The 22,074-nt window shown below is 39.7% G+C and overlaps 1 protein-coding gene across 1 annotated transcript in view; it reads right to left on the bottom strand.

The window, feature by feature from the left end:
- LOC115583392 (receptor-type tyrosine-protein phosphatase gamma-like) overlaps positions 1–22,074 on the bottom strand; it is a 225,393-nt gene that overhangs the window by 135,542 nt on the left and 67,777 nt on the right. The window contains exon 5 of the mRNA XM_030420177.1: positions 11,267–11,333. Coding sequence (XP_030276037.1) covers positions 11,267–11,333 — 67 coding nt within the window. The remainder of the gene's footprint in view (positions 1–11,266; positions 11,334–22,074) is intronic.

The raw sequence follows: 22,074 nt of genomic DNA, 5'->3' as shown, positions 1-22,074 counted from the left end.
CATGTTGGGCCTTCTTCTTCATGTGAAGGGCTTTGTTGAGTAGCCATGCGGCCTGTGCCTTTGAAATATTTCGACGTGGCCATTTCACTTAATTTCAGTTATTTCAATTTTCCAAAACAGCACAAGCTGTTTCCTCTTCGCAACGTGGGTAGTATTTTAATATAACTTGAGCCTATACTTTGGCATCATCACAAATGTACCCGTCGGGGAGTGGAGGGTCCCTAGTCAGCTGCCATCTTGTTTGCTGTATCCACGTGACTATTGTTTGTTCAATCCATACATGCAGTTACATGCATATATGATTTCTTGGGGAACAAGATGTAGGTGATGGACTTCCTGGACTCTTGTTAAAGGTACAGGCAACCATAGCATCGGAGACATTAGAGTTGGCAGTTGTATGACACATATTCATCACACAGTAAAGATTCACAACAGTTTTAACTGATTTGGTGGCAGGAAGGACACAAGCAGGTTGACTTGGAATATGCATGGAAGAGTAGGATATCAGACAAAATCTTTTTCTTAGTCGCTCTGGTGGGATGAGCTAATGCCGTCATGTCATGTCAGGGAAACAAAGCCAGTCAAAGCAACAGAAAAATAGGCCCAAACATGTCAAAAATAGCTTAGCTCAGCCTTTTTTTTCTTCAATCTGTCTCACAAACATTTACAGCCCCTTGCAACCATCACCATGGAGCCCCACTGGACTGATTGACTAATGGCCATGATAGAGGTACTGTAGATACTGTAGATCCAGTACTTACTGTGTATTTCTATCTAAGCACCAACAATAATGGATACTTGATAAGAGTAAAATGTAATGTGTGATGTCTGTCACCTGAATCTCACCTGACAGGAATTGACTGACATCACAAATGAGAATATAAGAAACTGCATGGCTGTGATTCTGTAAAAGAGTCTGACACCCAGTCCACCGACCTGGACAAGAGGGGCATGAACATGCAAATTACAACACTGCATGTTGAAGGATTTTAGAGGATTATGGGCTGAGAAGTCTGTGTTTGGAGTATGTCCAGCACAGAACAGTGCTAGAGGGACAGAGAGGGAGGCAGTGGATTGCCATTGTTTAATGCAGCATATAGCTGTATATTTACACACCCCTCTGTGTCAGCATTATGTCATTTCCTCTGTTTATCTACTCAAGTGTCTGTGTTCACGCTGCTCTCATGTCACAGTACTGAAATTAAGCTGTTCCTCCAAACCAACAAAATTACAGGTCCATTAATTCTCTATCTCACTCACTACACGAAGTCATCACTGACTCTGCTCCCTGCAACCCTGATTGGCAATTAATTTTTAAAGGGTGTACATGGCTCACGGTGGTTTCCCCTGGTTTGAGGTACCATGTCAGCCTCGTGGCACTTCTATAGGTATTCGAAGAAGAGAAATTCTGTGTTAGTTTCCATCTTTCACTCTCCATCTGAACTACTGTACAAGTATGTCTACCACTCCTTTGCTGATGGGGGTTTAATCCCAGAGCGCTCTCTTTCACATCAGATCTGATGTGGCTCCACTGCACAGTGTTCGTATGTTAAGCTTCCTTTTCATCCCCTCTCTACAGGATTTCTAGAAATTTGGGGCAGACACATTTATTTATCTGTCCTGCTTTTTTCCTTATGGTATATTTTTATGGATTTTATTCATATTTTCCTGTCTTGGATTTAGCAGATATTATATCAGTTGTGACATTATGGTAGTTAGTTATGCCAAGATTTTTAAAGACCATACATTTGGAGCAGTACAGTACAGTACTAGTTTAGAACGAGCATTTATTTACTGTTGTTTGTTCAGCACATCTTCCCTTCAGGCTCTCTGGTGAACTGTACTGCATCCTACAAAAGGCAATCAATAAAAATCTGCCGTTCTGCTATGCATTATGTCAATGTTAGGATAACTCTCGAAAGACACTGATGTTGATCAGAAGATGAACTGGACATTGTATGCGTTGTCCAGAAAAACAATATAAGCACAGTTAACGTTTTCGAAAGCCACTGATGTGTACACATTTACTTACCAAACGAACCATCCTGAAATTTGTACAAAACGTGTCATATCACATTGCATGTTGGTACAAATCATTGGAATAAGTAGGCACACATGAAACATGAGAGGTTGCATCGCAATTAGTGCGTTCACAGATTAATACCAGAGCGAGTCTCTGCATGTGGGATTGTGCGTATACAGGAGGGGCAGACTGTCCACTTGTTAAATGATCACTGATGCCATTCTTCTCTCAGATGAATAAAAAACTAAAAGTGAAACATGTTTAAATGGATTTCCAAATATACTTGGACAGCCATTATTATACCTGAGCGGCCGGCCCATGTATGTGTGGTAAGCACTAATGGAGATGTGAAAGCACTTAGAAGTTGGTGCCAGGCTGCCAGCCTGACTGGATCACCTGTAAGCATCTATTTCAAATCAAATCAAATCAAATCAATTTTATTTATATAGCCCAAAATCTGTGCCCAAAATCACAATCACATTGCCTCAGTGGGCCTCAGTATTATTTCCACGATAGATTTGAAACATCACCTCCTTCCAGGGTGGGACTGAAATGTAATATAGCTTGACATCAGCAAACAGTGTGAAGATTTTCATCTGGTGTTATTTACTCCTTTAAATATTTCCAATGTGTGTATTTTAACTCTTTCACTGTAATGATAATCCCTGCAGTAGTGATGATGATGATGATGGCTCATGATACTTTATTTGAATTCACTATGATCAACATTAAAACGAAAAGTATGAAAGCATGAGAGAGCAATCATTGTGCTCCTCCTCTTTGCTGCTACCTCTCATTTTCCCATCCATCACATCATTATCAGTCTTCACATCTGCCTCAAAAGCCCCTGCAAACCCTGTGTAGACAATGGGCTCCTCTCTTTGCCACCGAAGCCTTTCATGAGTCTGCTATGTAAATCAGACTCAGCCTTTTTACCGGGCTGATTTCACAGGGATGGCGCAGAGCCTCTCGCTGGCTAGCTAGTCAGAGGGCATTTGTTCCAGCGAGGTTTCATGTAAAATGCAATAAGGCATGAGGTACAAAGGCAGAGGAGTCAGACCTGTGGTGCGTGTCCGCCAGACAAGCCCAGCAACAAGAGAAGAGAGTGCTGTGAAAAATTTAACCACCCGCTGCTCCATAGAGGAGCACTGGTGGAGACAGAGCAAATTAGCCAACCACCTTCCCAGTGGGAAAGATGGTAGCGTGGCCTTGATTGAACTTGAATGGTCTTTGTGTTAGATGAATTATGGAGGCAGAGTAGTTTTTATTCCAAGACAGCTGAGCAGGAGATAAAGTGCAAGTATCATGTGGTGGGGTTTTATCAAAGTTTTATTTGTGTATTGCGAAGCCTTCAAAATTCACTCTGAAGCCGTTCTGCTGTTGCAAGGCGAGCAGGGCCCTTTGGGGGGGACAAGACAGAACATTGCTTTAGGATAAATGTTTTGATCATGACAGGGATGCACTTCGGGGCTGTGTGCAGGAGACAACTTTTTTTGAGGGCATACCCTACTAACAAAAAAACAATGTAAAATCTTCTAATTTGATATGCAAGAGAATCCCAGAAGTCCTAATTTACGTGAGGCGCTAAATGATGCAAAAGGCTAAGGCTTTTTGATGAGGGGTACAATCAAAGCTAGCCTGCAGTTGAAGTTTGATCAAATATTATCTGGCAGATGTTTATCCCATCCAAGTCCAACATAAAATCTATGTTATGGCATCAACCAGTGACCTTGTGAATTAAAATAACAGCTGTCACCTTGCCATATGCATCTTATACTGTAAAGACTGGCTTCCTCCAAAGCCCTGCACTTGGTGTGGACTTGCTGTTTCCTAGCTTCCTAAAGTTAATGGTCACAAGTTCAGATCAGCAAATTAATGTCCTATCCAGCTTACTCCTGCCCACATGACACCTTGAGCAAATTATAGGTTCAACTTCTGATGTTTCCTGTCACCTAACCAGAACCAGCATTTTCCATGGTAAAGATGCTCTTTCTTTGAGCTATTGGTACACTGTATTATTCATTCATGAGATCTAGGTTGGCAACTTTATTGAGTGAATGTTACTAACACTATTGTCAGTGCCCAGAGCCGTTTCTTGCTAAAAGCGGACTATGCGGGTGCATAGGGCCCCCGCGCCACTAGGGGGCCCCCTCAAGTTGCAAGGTCAGCTGCAATACCTGAGGAATGACCCGAAGGAAAAGATGTGAAAAGGACCTGACAACTGGCCCGCTGATTGGTCAGATCTGGTGTCTACCACGCCTCGTTGCTATAACGACCAGTACTGCTAAACTAGGAGGGGGCGGGGAATTGCGCCGAGCCGTAAGTTCAGGTCATTCACGGCATGGCGTACCAAACTAGCGTATTCATCTGGCGGAGAAATAAGAAGAAACTAGATGAAGAAAAACGCTCGCTGGATAAAGGTAAGGGTTTTTTTGTTTTCATTATGTGGGTTGGAGGGGCTAGCTTAAATGCCGATTTTTTTTTTTTTTTAGCTAGCTTAAGTGTTTGCTTTAGGAGAGGGCTAAAATAAAATGTATCTCACATGTGAATGCCATAACACTGATTGACTGAAGTGAAACCCGTTTTGGTGAATCACAGCAGGTCCAGTTAGTTGGCATTATATTTGTGAGGGAGGATGTGTGTGTGTGTGTGTGTGTGTGTGTGTGTGTTCGGCAGATATCTGACATGTCTGCTGGATCCTCATCCAGTGGAGCTGCTGCTCCGTCATAGACCTCCTCTCTGCTCTTCAATATTTGTCACATAACATCACTTTAGGATTGTTTTTATGATTAATTTATCAATTTTAGTGTTTCCTCAGTTTGTAGGTCTCTAATGTGAAGTGTGCTAAACAACCCTAATGCATATGAGGCCTACTGTGGATTATTATGGACTATTGTGGCAGTAGATTATTGCTCTGAGTGGATTATTGTTAACTCTACTGAGCTAGTTGCGTCTTTCTTTTCCACATTTATTAGAATATTTATTGTGACAATATAATTTGAACACATTTGCCTACATTCCTACAGTTTAGTTATGTTTTTGATGTATTACTTTGTTTTATTCAAAAGAATCATAATAATACAAATTAAAGTCAATTTAAAGTGAACTATACTATACAGGACCGTTTGTTCTGCCCACAGAATATAAGTTAAGACCAAATCATCAGTTAAGCAAGTAGTTCACTTTGTAAAACTCTGTGAAATATAAACTAAGATATTCCTTCAATATCACATAAAGCTCATCAGTCATTTATCTTTGTCTGATAACTCTTTAAAACTGCTTAAAAGTGACTTTGAAATTGGGTGCATGCTTTAAAGGGACACTGTGCTGTATATTGCAAGGTTTAAAATAAAAACAATTATGAATTTCTAGATTAGTGTAACATAACTCAATTATATAGTATGAATGTTTGCTTAGGATCTGTTTTGCTTGGTAACCTGAGGAGTTTCGTCTTTGCAGGAGCAATTCTGAAGTATTTTGGAGCTGCAGAACAGGAAGCAGCACTGCCGCCTTCAGCACCAGAGACTGACAAGCAGCTCTCATATGCTGGCAAGGAAGCAGAAATGTTGAGGTGGGGCTTAGGGTAGATCTGCTTAAAACACAAGACTCAGATGATACTGATAATCATCACAAAGTGGTGTGATTGTGTTATATAGTTCTGTATGGTTCCTTTAAAGTATTGTTTTTATTGTTGGTTTGTTTTCATTTTTGCATTTTTATTGTATGCTGGTTTATTGTGTTGGTCCTGAAGGGCTCATGTTACATTTGAAAGGTTCCTTACTACCTCAACTATATTATTCTTGGCTGTTTTTTTGTTTTTATTGTTTGCATATTGATATGGATGCTGGCTCATTTTCTTTTCCAAGTAATAGCCTATTTTATTATACAACTTTAACTTTATTTTTGGGTGTATGTATGTTATATGTTTAATGTCAACTTAAAATAAGACAAAATTTAGGAACACTCCATCAGTTTCATTTATTGACCTTTCAAGGATCCCTATTGTTTACCTTGTATTGTCATTTTCTATCAGTTCAACTTACTAGTGTGGGATGTTTGCTTTTAATTTGAGAGAGGTTTTCACGACTCTAGCCTGTTTTCCTCTTAAAATGTAATAGATTGTTGCATCTTTATGGATCACCCAAAAGGGTTAGGAATCTATCCATCGTAGTTTGACAAAATAGGGGCCCCCAAACAGCATCTTGCATAGGGCCCCCAAAAAGACAGAAACGGCCCTGTCAGTGCCTTCTCAACTCAGTTACAGCTTGTTAAGCCTTAAGAGTGCTGCCAGGGTGTCTACTAGTTCTGCTGAGCACCGCAAGTATCACCTTTAATTGATTCCCTAATAACCTACCGAGGGACCTCCCCAGGAAACTTATAATGATATAATGTAAATCTGTTCAGAATGTTCTTCATGGCAGCTCTGATTTCCTATGAAAAGCTATGTGGGAAATCAACTGATCAGACAGACTGAAAACAAGCAATATTATCTAAACCACTTTCAGTATAGTGGTTTATCAGTATAAGTCCCTCACTGAGAAATAAAAACGAAGAAAATAAAATAAAAAAACAACCCCAAAAACAAAACAAAAAGCTGCGCCATATCACAAAGTTGAAGTAGGAACTGGGTGATTGATAATGACAGTGGGTAGTGTGGGTACAAATTAATATTTTAATCAAAGGAGTCATCACCTGGTTTTTTACATATCCAGTCCCTCTTGGATTGCTTTGGATCAATTCTTAAAACTTATTAGTAATTTTATTTTTTTTTTAATCAAACATAGAGCTTGTTCTGACCCTTTTTCATACCGCGACTTTCTCACGCGAGATTATGCGCGAGGTTTTGACCGGTCCGGATGTGCATTGTATTAATATGTAATGAGGCGCGCGTTGATTGGCCGCAGGAAGGACAGAGCAGGAATGGGGGGCGAGCCTGCATGCACACAGAATCCAAAACATAAACAGCCCGCTGTCATGGCGCACACACTAAATGACGAACCTTACAGAATTCAGGCATTTATGTACGAGCCGGAGTCGGAAACCGAACGGGAGAGTGAAGAGGCAGAGACGGTGGAAGAGACACGTTTACAGCAGGACGTCTCTGAATGGTAAATTCTTTTTTTTTCTGTCTTACTTTTCACACTCGTGTTTTACATGTAAGACCTGAGTTTTAATGCTGGCGGATTAATCATTTCCCATGAGAACCTATTTTTGGATCTCTGTTCCCAGATCACAACTAGTCACTTTTTGAGTTGGTGTGTTATTTTAACATAAAGTGACTTTGCCAAGATTGTGAAAATATTGACTTTAACAGAAGGCACCTTTCATGCTGTGGATCATGTTAGTTTGCCACTTGATACCCTTCAGAACATGTCTCCATCCTTAAGGATGAAGAAGAATGCCGCCTACCATCCAGTGAGTCTGTATTTTCAACTTTTTTCCTGTGACAATTTTATGACCAGCTTTGTGACTGAAATGTCAAAGTGAAGGGATATCCTGGTCAGGAACCAGTGCTGGTCATACAGCCAAGGTGCAGGCTGGAGAACCATGACAAGGGGCTAAAAGAAGCTACATGTTTGGATAATTTCCAGTGTTGGGGTAACAAGTCACAAATGCATAACTGTAATCACATTACATTTGTACACAGTAATGTAACGCGTTACTCTTCCTTAATCCAATATGAGGCACATCAGAGTTACTAATCCAAAAAGTCAGTCTTCATTTATTTTCATTATTTGCAGAAAAGTAAATTAACCAAAGATGCCTTTTCATACACGCTTGTACAACAATCGCCTGATGTCTCCTGACATCCGCAAAATTCAACACAGTGACCCGTCCAGGGCGCCTGTGGAGAAGCTCTTCCGCCTGGAAGTCTTGTGCTGAGTCTGAGGAGGATATAGCAGACTTATGGAGCCAGAACGGTGACTTTAAAATTTGGCATCCAAAAAAAAAATTGGCAATGAAAACAAAACCAATGCTGAAAAAAGAAACATTGTCATTGAAACATTTGTATTGAAAACAGTTGTATTGGCATTGAAACAAGTATTGGCACTGAAAAAAGAAAGTAATTCAAATCCAAAAATCTTATCATTTTATTTTATTTTGATTTTTTTGTATTTTTCAATGACAATCTTCAGATTTGAGTCCAGAGTCCAACTACCTCGCAGACTTTTCTTCAAGCTCTCTCCTGATGTGTCCAAGTCTCTGTGTATCTGGTTCTGTCCCGGAGCTCCCTAGCTTCGGTCTCTATATGCGTATGGAGTGAAGTAGTAGTACCGGGGCGCCGAGCACGGAGCATTAGCCACAGTTAGCACAACAGTAGAACAGCCTGTTGGCCCGAGCCGGGGCTGCCTCACCGACAGCAGCGCTCTGGTCTGCGATGACACTGAAAAAAAACTGACATTGGAAAAAAATCTGTCACTGAGAAAAAAGTGACATGAAGAAAAAATCTGAAGATTGTCATTGAAAAATACAAAAAAATCCCAATAAAATAAAATGATAAGATTTTCGGATTTGAATTATTTGAACTACTTTCTTTTTCAGTGCCAATACTTGTTTCAATGCCAATACAACTGTTTTCAATACAGATGTTTCAATGACAATGTTTCTTTTTTCAGTACTGGTTTTGTTTTCAATGCCAATTTTTTTTTTGGATGCCAAATTTTAAAGTCACTGTTCTGGCTCCATACAGACTCCTCTTCATGAGACATAACTGCTCCCTTAATGATGAACACATCAAATAAGATGGACCAGTCCACCATAAAACCATGGTTTGGTGGACGAGTGACTTGGGTTGGATGCATCGTAACTGCATTTGATGGGCTGAACACTTTATTTGTTGGGTGCAATTAATATGTGTACTGGGCAGTGTTGGAAGGTTAACCTCTTTCATATTATGTTATTTCCAGTTTTATACTGAGGCCATTATCTCCTTTTGCACACATTCTGTGGAGTGCTGTTTGGGCAGGTTTTCAGCAACTTTGCGGTTGTCTATGTTGTATTAAGAGCATAATACAAAAATCTTATGTATCTCCCTCTTACTAGGATGGGGCAAAAATGTGGGCATATGTAAGGTTTTTTGTTATACCTGACAGTTGCATGTCAATACATCTCAAGTTGTGGAGTAATGCAAAAGTAATGTAACAAGGAGCGTAACAAATTACTTCTACCCTGAATAAATGCTTTTTTTTTTTTTTTCGAAAGTAACAAGTAATGGACAGCAAGTTACTTCATTTTAAGTAACAACCCCAAAACTGGAGATAACACATGCTTAATGTCTATACAGTGAGGTCCAAAGGTCTATCACATAAACCTGGAAATAATCAGAGTTTGTTATTCAGAGAGTTAATATGTCAGAAGTGAAATTGTAATTTTAAGCAAAGAGGAGCTTTCTCAGCACAAAAATATGGTGATCAAGTTTCGAAGAGGGCAGTGCACGGAACTCTGTAAAGTGGATTTTCCGAAACTGGATCAGTTGTATCCGAGGCTTGACCAGGCAAGCCAAAAGTGAGCAGACCAAGAGAAGATCACACATCAACACATCAGGCTTAGTTCCCTAAAAGATAGAAAAGCATCTTCATCACAGATACAGAATTTGCTTGAACTCCAGACTCCGATCAACAAAAGTTCAGTCAAAAAAGGCTGTCTTGCAGTGGTCTCAGAACAGTTTCCAAACTACTTCTCAAGAGCTTGATCAGCAGGCCTAATGCTTATGGTGAGCTGAGATATACCCACACTTAGCTCGTGTCTGTAGATGCATCTGTATCCAACATGTACATGCTCAAATATGGCCGTGGTTAGACTGGCGCGTTCAGGGGCGCATCGGTAGTAGCGGGAGGGTGGTCCATGACGTGTCACGATGTCACGACATGTTTCATGCTTTTTTTAAATAAAAAATATTTCATTTTATTGGTCAAAATTGTAGTTTGTAAACTGAGTAGTTAAACTACAAAAAATGACCCAAAAAATAGTTGAATTACTTGACGCAGCACAAAATAAGAATGTAGTTAGTTAGTCAGCAAGTTACAGCAAATTGTAGTTCAACTACATGTAGTTTACGTCTCCCCAACACAGGATATACCAGCATTTCACAGTGGATGGCTGGAAACAGTCCCGTATCCTAGAGGTGGGGCAAAATATCGATACAACGAAATATTGCATCAAAAGAGGAAGTGATATATTGTATTGCCACATGACGACATTTTACTCAAAAAAACAAAACAAAACACAGTGCTTTAAACAGATCCCCCTTCTAATTAAACTTATCAGAGTGAATAGTTTACCCTGTAAACTTAATTTACACAGACAAATCTTTCTCAAATGGAAATGATTTAGTGGCCATTGCTGGCACACATGGGAAGTGACAAGTTGCAGATGCAGTCTGTGTTAAAGAGGCACACACTACGACTCTATACGCTCTTTGGGACATTGTTTCATTTCGCTGGTTAAATTCAGTGTAAAAGACACTACTATACCTTTACTGCTTTGTATTCTTCTACAAATAGACAGACGTCATGATATATTGTTAGATGATTGTCTTCCAATTGATGAATTATTGCAGAATTGCTAAGCGTGATACTATCGTTATTGAGGGCTACATATTGTGATTGTATTGTATTGTGAGTAACTCTGTGATATCCAGCCTACTGTTTACTGATGAATCCAAGTTTAAGATGTATGTCAGAAAGGTGTATGTAGGGAGATGAACAGGCGACAGAAAGATAGCACAGCGTTTCAAACTCACAGTGAAACATAGTGGTGAGATTATTCATGTCTGAGGCTGTTTTACCTCCTCTTGAGTCGGACACCTGCACCAAACTGACTCTCCTCCATAGTCTCTCTTTCTCCACTCTCCACCTAAACTAAAACCTCAATGAACATTTATGGGAGCACGTGAGGGCAGAGAAAGCAAGGCACCCTGTGACATTATGAGAAGCTTTGTGGAGCACTGTCAAATCAGGCTGGGATAACATGATTAATTAAGTTGTACACAAACTTGTGGAGCCAGCTTACGTGCATACTGTCATTAAAGAAAATGGAGGACATTCCAAACACTAAGGTATTCTGAAATTCAATTTTTTAATGATTTAATTTCTACTCAAATTGTTTGCAGTATTTTGACCAGCGGTTTCAGACTTTTGAACCCTATTGTATATTCAAAACTTTCAAACTAAAATCTTGGCTCTATTATACTTCAATAGCTATCATTCCATATATGACTTGGGCACTGGGACGTCCACTTACCATGATGGACAACACCCTTTAGGCCGTGGATTATGGGGTCAACAGCAGGGTTGTCCTTCCCTCCCACCTGAGAAACACAAAAAGATACAGGGAACATCAGATTAATCAGCATTAAATTATACATAGAAAACATCAGTTTAAATGGTCCTGCACACATATACGGGTACTTCTTAAAACAAAGCTTTTTCTATGCATTTTGGCCATTAATACACAGGCAAACAGCCTTTGTAGTTGCGGAAGACAGATCTTTTGGGAAACTCCTTCAACGGTGATAGGTGAAGATATTCTGGACAGGAAGAAATGATGAAGCAGACACCATTTATCAGTATTTGTTAGCATCACTGGCAAATGTAAGTATGTGTTATGATATCTGAGTATTTGAGTTTGTATGCTAAAGGAGAGGATTTAAATTGTTTGAGTTTAGAAAGACACAAATTGACATTTAAAATACAATACAATAATGGAAAAGAGACAAAACAGCTGCTGACAATGTTTTGCAGTCAAAGAAGCATTATCCAGAAGTCACGTTCGTGGTATTCTCTGTAGCTAAGCAACCGACCAGAGTATACAATCTGCTTTTTGTTCACACTGGTACTCGCAAAAACAGTTAAACACATGAATGGCCTTGACATATGCACATTCATGTTTTTTTGTGTGAGCGCAGATGATTTCTAAAATGGATGGGAATAGTGTTTGACTTGGAGACTCAGCCTGAAAACATAATTTGAATGAGTTGACACGTATATGATCTATAACCATATCGAATCACACTGACACATTTTGGCCCTTTTACTGTATACTGGCATTTGTGACTTTTTTCTCAAAATATAAATTGGTGAATTTCATAGAAAGATAAATGACAATTTACCTTTATTCATTTGTGTATCTCTGTTAGTACTACCTATTTGTAGGTTTTCCAATAAAACCTTTCTGAATCCACAGAAGCTTATGGCTGACACATGCTCTTCAAAAAGTGTGTCCTCCACAGTAGTTTCTCTTTTATATTTATTCGACAAAAATGCAAAAAGAAAAAGCATTCATATTCCATACGATCCAAGCTCGTTTCTTACACACGCTGAACACGGTCAGAAAAACCGTGAGCTCCTCCAGCTCTAAAGTCAGCAACACAACCTGGCTCCTAAAAACACCGTGCCTCAAAACCTCATGGCTACCTCCTTAAAGCTACTTATTTTTATCCACCCCACAGAAATAAACAATGACATAACAAAATGAAATAACATAATTTGTGTACAACAATAATAGTGCAAATATTAATAAAATAATAATCATAAATTAAATTATCATTTTAAATGAATTAAATCATGAAACTAATATCAAATCCAAAATGTACTCAACCATGAACCGAAATGACCATGAAATACTTCTTTGCTCATATGGCACCTACACTACTGTATATATCTACATATCTTATTTAGTTTATTTAGTCTAATTTATTCTATCTGACTTGTTTTTGTCTGTGTACAATTACTCCATGTGCCTTTAATTGACCCCCAGGGACAAATAAAGTATTTTGAATTGAATTAAATTGAATCAATTTCCTGCAAGTATGCACACAAGTGTCTGCAAATGTTTCAGGTAAACTGGAATATCACGATATGATCAACCCAAATATCGATATATAGATAGTGATACACATCATTGCTGCTCAGAGAGAACAGTACTGGGTAATGGACTGAAGCTGAAATATTGCCAAACTGGCCAGTTTATGTCCTTCTTAAGAAACAAATTCCTCCATGTCTGCATGTTAAAGCACTGCGTGCACCAACATGCATTTTAACTGCTGCCACGTCATTTCCATGTGCATTTTCTTTTCAAAATAAAAACCAAAAATAAAGTTGAAAAAGGTGAAAAAGGAAGAGAGTGTAATTAGAAGGAACAAACAACAATCAACAAGCCATCAAAGGCCCCCTCCATCTGAACTCATCTAGTGTCTGATGACATAGTAACACATGTGTTTTCAATCAGAGCATCATTGTTGTCATGAAGCCTGGAAAATAACTAGACCGAAGCATAAAAAACAATCCCTAAATAGCAAATACACGAGTGCATTCAACACCACAAGACCACTCAAATTTGAATTATATGATTCATGTTTTTTCAAATGCACTGCTAAATGACCTGTTCTGTTTTGTTTTGCTTTTGTCTGAGGACTTGTTATCCTGAATCAAGTCAGGGGCACAAGGTGGATCTGATTAATGGACACACACACACACACACACACACACACACACACACACCTGCTTTTACATGACAAGTGTTATATTCAAATGCAAGTCAGAAACATGTCCATGAAAGAGGACGCAGCAGAATAATGTGTTAATGGCAGAAAGTCACTGTCAATGAGCACATTATAGGATGACAAGTAAGATGGAAAGTTATCAGAGAAAAAAGGACAATGAAATAAACTCAAGTTCATGTCAATGCTTCTGGTAGTCGAATGAATTTGTACATGGGCATCAGTTTTCCAATTTGTAACTGGTCGCCATGCTTGCTATTCACTATCACGGAAATAAAACAAAAGACAAAGAAAGAAAATGTGTCAACAGCGGGGTCTGGATCACACAGAGTAAGCAGGACGGGTCTCTTCCAAGGATCAAGTCAACTGATTGTTTTGCTTTTTGAGGTCTGAGCAGCTGGAATACCTTGCCCGATTGTATCAGATGTACTAGGACATTAACAGCCTTTAACAGGAAAATGTTCTCACTCTCCTGTATTAGTTTTCTATTATGTTCAAAGTATCAGATTGTTTATATATGTTTATTTCTGAAATTACTACTGCTACCAGCTGCTACTATTACAATCATTCTTTTACTCATTATATATACTTTTGTATACTGAAATGGTCACTACAAAAACTGTGAGTAGAAACATACAGCTACAGCAACAACAGTCACTACTAATAATCATTTTTATTGTCATTGTGGCTCTCGAGATACAGTGGGTCATCCACTAATTCAAGGGTCTGTGGTTTGATCCCCAGCTTCAGAAGTATATCTAAGCATCTTTAGGCAAGATAATTGAGCTATAATTGTTCCCAATGAATGTTCAATCGGTTTGTTAATGTGTGTGTGAATGGCTGAGCATAGCACATGATATTGTGGGCTTTGGATAGAAAGTGCCGTATCAGTCCTGATTAGCAGGTCAGCAAGTTGAATAGCAGCCTTTGTCACCAATAAATGTATCTGTAGATGTGGCATGTGTTGTAAAGCTCTTTGATTGGTTAGTAGACCAGAAAAGTGCTGCTGTATAAATGCAAGTCCATTTAAAACCTTATCATACACACTTCACATGATTAATATGCAACTACAAGTCAAACTGCAGCATAGCTATAAAAGAGAATGTCCAGAGCAATCCGTTTATACTTCTAGGTTATAAATGTACAATGTAATGTTTTAGACAGTTAGAAAAGAACGTTGTTGTGTGCAATCAAAACTTACAAAACTACCTAAACTAGCAAACAAAGTCACTGCCAGCCAGGCATGGACTGGCCATCTGGCATACCGGGCAATGCCCGGTGGGCCGACGCACATTTTTGGGCTGGTCTGTCATAATTTAATCAAAAAAGTATATTATAAATCTCTTTTTTTTCTAAGAGCACAATTTAGAGGGGGCGGCCCATTGGTCCATCTTCAATATAGACAGTGGACTGAACCAATCAGGATATAGTATGAAAGCGGCCCCGCCCCTCCCTGTGCTGTCTCCTGTAACTTCTGCTAGTTTCAAAGTGTTGAGCGCGGGGAGTGACAACATGGAGCAACCAAAGAGAAAGAAATTGGGTGCAGAAAAGTTGCGTGCTAAGAGAAGAATCTCACTGTAGATGCTGCAAAATGTACTAAAATCACAGACATGTTGGCTGGAGGGGCTGCTGTAGCCTCCACGTCCTCTGAGACAGCAATGATCCAGTAACAGCAGGTTGAAGGTGAAGACAGCAGCGGGCAGCGGGGGACCAGCCAGAGATGATGCTGACTGACAGGGACTGTTAGGGGATGGAGATAACGGTAGCTCTATTACATGCAGAGTTCTCAACGGGTCGGGCCGGCCCGAACCCACGGGTCCGGTCGGGTTTGTCGGGCCGGCCTGACCCAGGTTCACATGGTGGACAGTAAGTCTAGGGCAGACCTTGATGCCGCTGCGGGCGGCCCGGTGCCGGACATGGACATGATGAGCAATGGCGATTGATTAGTATCAGTATTAATTGGTGTAGCATACTTCCCAAAATGTGGCAGCCACGGCACCTTATTCTGATAAAATAGCAAACAGTCAAGGCTGAGAAGTGTTGATGAGCAGCAAGTGTCCATTTTAGGCTCCATCATAACATTTTAGATATTTAGGTTAAAGGTGTGTTGAAAGGCTGCATAGTAGTTTGAATTTGTAGCAACCCTCTATGCTGTGGTTAAACATGTTTTAAAAAAACAGATTTTAAAACTGCTAAATGATTAGTAAAAGCTTTGCAACTTAAGCATTACTAAAGTAAGTGTAAAAAAAAATTGAATAAGAGTAAGACAGTGTCGAATGCTTTTAAGACAAGTTGCTTTGCATGAGTTGATGAAGCAGTCCTGTTTTTAGCCTGATACAAATGCATGTTACAGCTTTTTAAAGGAGGGAGCACTTTTTAACCTGAAGAATTAGAATTGAGCTGCTATGTCAGGGAAATTCAGAAAATACGTATTAGAGACGATTTCAATAAAAAGAATAAAAGAATCAATTGAACTACAGAGAGCAGACACAAGTGGTGGAGTTAACAATAGACGCTAAACTTCTGATATTCAGGATGTTGATGATACATTATGCTTGAAACAGAATATAAGGAGGTAGAACTATGTGTGGAGTAAATGTTCTTATTTGCTTTCCACAATGATTATTTGATAGACTTCTAAATGAATGATGAACTGTAAGTTTCTAATAAGCCTAAAGGCAAAAAGTTATCGTTTTTTTTTCGGTTGTGCTCCGCTAATTATGAGGGGCCGGTCTAAGCCAAAAATGCCAGGGCCGATTTTTTGTCCCAGTCCACCACTGCTGCCAGCATCCATATCCAACATGTTACAGGAACTGCTAAGAGACTGCCAAGACTTCTTTCCTCGCTCCCCTAGACCCCCCACAACCACTTCTCCCTCGGATCTGGCACACTTGTTGACCTAGGAGTTTAAACAAACAAACACACACACACCTACAAACAAACACACACACACACACACACACACACACACACACACACACAGGTGTCCAGTTGGATTTTGGAACACCACAATACTTGGATTTAATTGTTTAATTGTCAGGTTTAGTGTGAAGGATTACCGAGATTTGAGTTTACACCACTGCCTGTCTTAATCACAATCACTACAGAATCACATAGAACAAAATAGAGTCTGTTCCATTACTGCACTTTTATGACGCACATTAACAAATCCTACTCCATAGCAACCCATTTTCTTGGATAATATGTTGAACAATTTGAATTTCCATAAAAACAAATACAATGCACTGCATAGGTCTGTCAACAAAAGTGCCAACAAGTTGTTTCCATGCCCTGTGTACCGCCTATCACCATATTCAGCATACAAATGAAGCAGGGAGCATTTTTTTAAAAAGTGACGTGATCAGGGCTGTTTTCGCTTCCCCTTGGTGCTGAAAAGATCTAGTTTTCTTAAATCTGTCCATAATAGTATTTACTGCAAATTAGAACATCTAAATTGAGAGACTCGGAACTAAACGTGACACATCCAATGTCAAAGGAAGTGATAAGGGAACTTTCAGTAGCCTCTTTAACTATGCTGACATTAATTTTTTACAGTTAGCAGATCCAATGGAGAAGCTTAGTGCTTGCTCAGCTACCCCTAATGGTAAAGTGACTTAAATCTTGTATGTATTGCGGGCAAAACAGTTCAACAGCCTGGTCAAGATAGACACCACCTATCCAGTCCATCTGCCCCAAGCAGAACAAAATCGAGTCAGGTGTGGTACCATTCAGATGGGTTGCACGCGCTCTCAAAATGGAGTTGCTTGCACTGACAAGGCTGACTCACCTGCAGACATACTCACACACGACCCAGGAGGATAGCTCTGTGTGATCAGTCAGGATCATGTGGCACCGTCCAGTAGCTCTTTTGACTATCAATCTAGGGATCAGGGTTCAGTTCTCTCCAAAGGCCCATTTTCATATTCTAATGTGCATGGATCAGAAGATGTCTCAATGTTAAATGCAACCATATTGGCTGAACATTGATCAAACTAATTTGTTTAGGTACACCATTGTTTTAAAGTTGATGAGGCAACCTTTTATTTTCGCAATGCCATTTCTCAGGAGGTAGAGCAGTTCATCCAACAGTTGGAAGGTTGCTGGTTCGAATTCCTCAACACAAATGTATGTCGAAGTATCCTTGAGCAAGATACTGAACCCCAAAATTGCTCCTCCGCCATCAGTGTATGAATGTGTGTGTGAATGGGTGAATGTGACAAGTGTTGTGAAGCGCTTTGAGCTGTCAGTAGACTGGAAAAGAGCTATAGAAATACAAGTCCATTTACCATTCCATTTGCAATAACATTTCTGCTGCTTTTTAATAAACACTTGTTTGTATATTTGAACACTTAAATAAGTTAACTGGAATTAATTGTTGAACTAAGATAGTACTATATCAATTATACAGTTTTAATTAAACTGTAACTGACTGACCAGCTAGCGCAGGGCAGCTTGAATAGGTGATTTCTATCAGGTAAAGGCTTCTGAATTGTCGGGCATTCTATTCACAAACAGTCTGGTCAAGCCATTACTCTTACTGCACTGTGTGGTGCATACATTTACAGTAGTATTAACAGGTCTTTTTCCTTATCCAGATGAGATACTTGGATACATAGTATACCAGGTGATATGTTAATACTCAGTGGAAATACGCAACCTGACATGCCAGATGCCTTGTAACACATAACCAACAGCATAGGCGCCGATTTATGTTTTTGCCCGTGGGTGCTCAATTTTTTTTTTTTTTTTGGTGCTCAAATTAAATGAATACCACCAAGGTAATGATTGTCACAAACTGACTTTTATTTAGAGCTGTCCCAAACGATTTTTTTTCAAACGATTAATCTAGTGATAATTTTTTGGTCTGCGGGTTTAGATTGACAGGGGGGACACCTGGGAAACACCCCAACGTCATCATCATGACGTGTACCGTCACGTCTCTTTAGGAGCGGCAGCGCAGCTTTCTGTGTGAATGACATGGTGGTTCGTCTTTATTCCAGCGGTGCTTCGCTCTGTATGAATGACAAACGGCGGAGAACTGATGAACCGCCGCTGCAGCGTTAATACAACGTCTCTGTGTGAGAGGGGCTATTCTCAGCCTCCGCAGGTACTCTTTTTTTTTTTTTTTTTTTTTTGGTTCGACCAACCCCGATTGGCCAGTGGGTGCTCAACGTTGTCAGTGGGTGCTCGAGCACCGGAGCACCCACAGGATCGGCGCCTATGACCAACAGGAAGGGGTTGCTAGAAACTGTTTGGAAAAGGGCCGACAATTTAAAAATATATATATATGCCTGGTGATTGGATGAATTATCTGTCCATTATGGACTAACTTTAGCCAATCAGATCAACAGTAAGAGAGCGCAACAACTAGTGGTACTGTTAGTAAATCAAACTCTCACTGAGGACCAGTAGAGAGAAGAGTGAAAACATCTTTACTATCAAGAAAAGCCTTCATTGACATTCATTGAAAAACTCTATACTCTCCTCTGTAGCACTGATATAAATTATGTTATGACAGCATGTGAGCTAACCTCTCAAGTCACCATTGTTATTTTCAAACAAAGAGTCACTACTCTTGCTAGTCATCACACCTTAACCAAAGATTCTCTATAACATAGATGAACCATTACAAGCTGTGTCAGTGGTAGGAAATGGTATAATCTCCCTATTAGGGGTAGACTGATTCTCGGTATCTCCTCAGTGGGCACAGCAGCATCTCCTCCTACTCCACCAAACACACATAACACCAGCACATTATTGACAGATGTTGCCTGTCCATGTCTAAATAAAAAAAACATTAAATATTGTCAAAAATGTCACTTTCAGCCCTATTTTGCACTTATTTTTATCTGTTGACTTCCTACAATATGTTAAGTCAGTAAGTTTGTGGCAGACAAAGGTCTTCAACAAAGTAACTTTCTTCTGATTTGTCTGTCAAAAAAATGCCACATTTTTGTCAGAATGTGTAGAAGATGTGTGGCTTGTGAAAAATGGGTGTAATATTTACTTTGTTGCCTAGGAGGCGAAGGAATCGGTCATGATGTGTGCTCTCATTCACTTCCCTGTGGAACTGATAGACAGAGGACCTGCTTCTAGTCTCCTGAAGGGACAGGCAGTGACAAAACCTTGGTGACACAGATACAGGAAATGATTCTTCAGTGAGCCGTCTTTTTCCGAACGTCCAATCCATGCCCATAGCTTCCCTCTGTAGCTGCCAACAATTTCTCAAGCGATGCTGATTGGTTCAACCCCTGTATGTTTGGCCACAACTGCATAGCTTGAAGCATGGCTAAATGGATTTGTGAGATCACATGATGATCACATTGTGATTCCAGCTGAATCTCAAGTTGAAATACGATCTTTAAGGCTTGTCTGACTGTGACACTGAAAATTGTCATGCAACCTTGAGCCTGAAAAAGTTGGACGTATTCAAACTTTTAGGCACAATTAAAAACTGAATATGTGATGGATAAGGGGGGCATGCCAGTTGGTGTTTGACTATAAAATAGTTAACTCTCTCTTAGTCTCTCTGTGATCACTCCCTTATGGACAACATCGGCCTACAGCTGATAAAGAAAGAAAACTATTGAATGAGAAAGTAACTTAAGTTAAAAAAGTTGAATTGTGCCAAAGTTAGACACACTTACCCAAACCCACCCACAACACACACACCCACACACATTTCAAAAACCATGAAGGGACAATAACTAGAACTGCAATAAATAGCTTGTTTTCAGTATAAGGCAGGACAGAAAGTGGGTGTGTGAAGGAAAGGAGATTAAGAGAAATAAGGGGGCCAGGGAGACACAGAGAGAGAATGACAGACATAGAGACAGTGAGGAGGAGAGAGGAAAAGGAGGACAGAGGGAATTAGCGTTTCATTATTAATGTTTGTCCCTGAAAGCCCACAGGCTTGTCCCCAGAGATCCTCAGCCACCAGACGTCACATCACAATGTCCTACTCTCTCTCTCCATCTACCCCTTTTCCCCTCTTCAAATCCAGCATCCCTCACTCTTTCTCATCATTCCTCCCAACAGCTCTATCTCCCTCTTTCTCTCCAGGGATAGGCCACTGCAGTGACAAATCAGAAAAAAAAGACACAAGGCACAATGTGATGTGTCCTCATATTTCTCTTCCCCACCACTTTCCTCTCTCTCATCCTGCTCCTCTTCCTTCCACTATCATCTATCCAAGATCCCCTATTCCCCATCCTCTTTCTCTTAACTTCCATCACCTCCTTCTGTGTCTTACAGACACTGGTCTCCTTGCCTTGCCTTTGGCAGCACTGACAACAGATGAATCAATGGCGTAAAGGATACAGTATAATGGTTGCAGGACAGAGGACAAGAAGACGGATTTCAGTGTAGATTTACTAATTACATCATCGACCAACTCGTCAGTAGGCAGTGAAAGACAGGGCAGATCTACATCTAAAACTATAATAGGCTTTGGTTTGGTGTCATAGCAAGGCTAAAGTGGACCTCATGGTCATCAGATGGACTAAGGAATTCTAGGCCTTGTGGTCATTCATGGATCTAGACAAAAAGTGATCAGGCAGTCCGGTCACTATCAGTCCAGACTAATTGATTTTGGTCAAATTTAGATTCAAACAACAGGATTGTTGATCTTTTGTATAATTCTATAGCAGGTCTAGATAAAAGGCTATAGGTGATAACTAGTTTCATCTAAGGGGATACAGTAGGTTTAAACTACTCAGTAGATGTAGAAAAAATAAAACTGATAATTCTGGTCATTCCTAGAGAAGAATTAGACAAGATGAGGTTAGGCCTTCTGGATATGCTTAGATTTAGACTAGAGAGGACTGGGCCATCTGGTGATTCTTAGAATTAGATTTAAGATTAAGGACCATGTTGAATTATTGAGGTGAATCATTGTGCAGTGAATTATATCTTTCTCACATTAAACAGCATTTGTGTTCACATGAGCAGCACTAATCTCCGAGGAAAGTTGGTGTTTTTGACGGTTGTATTCTATACTCATATCTGTTTTATAAGCACTTGAAACACTGTAGAGTCCTCCCTTTAGAAAAACAGCTTTTCTTGTGAAACAGACAGCACTTACATTTATGACTAAACACCTGGTCAAAACATGTACACGTGTTTTCCACATCATGCTTATTTTTTGAGCTACAGTTCTTTTCTTCTGAACATATTGGTATTTCCTTGAGCATACATGGGTGGACATCACTATCAGATACCAAATAAAAATTTCTGTTAAAGTGCCGTTGTTCTCCAAGACAGAATATGATAACATTTCAAAAATAGCATAAAGGGAAAAGAGAGCAGAACAATGACATGGGCCGTCAATTCTTCAGTCTGAGTGATGGTTTGTAATAAGTGGGGCAGCGGTCAATAGGAAAGGGATGGGCAAGACAAAGCACACAGGAACATTATCTTTTATCACACATTCACAGTGAAGAACTAATACAGAATTGATTTAAACAACAGTAATGAAATATCGTCTTAAATTTCTGCCAAATTGCTAAAAACCGACCGACAGCAAATTTCATGTAATGTATTCTGTTTTGCA

The sequence above is a fragment of the Sparus aurata genome, chromosome 6 (genome assembly GCF_900880675.1).
Source record: "Sparus aurata chromosome 6, fSpaAur1.1, whole genome shotgun sequence".
NCBI lineage: Eukaryota > Metazoa > Chordata > Actinopteri > Spariformes > Sparidae > Sparus > Sparus aurata.
This window is presented reverse-complemented; position numbering and strand designations above follow the sequence as displayed.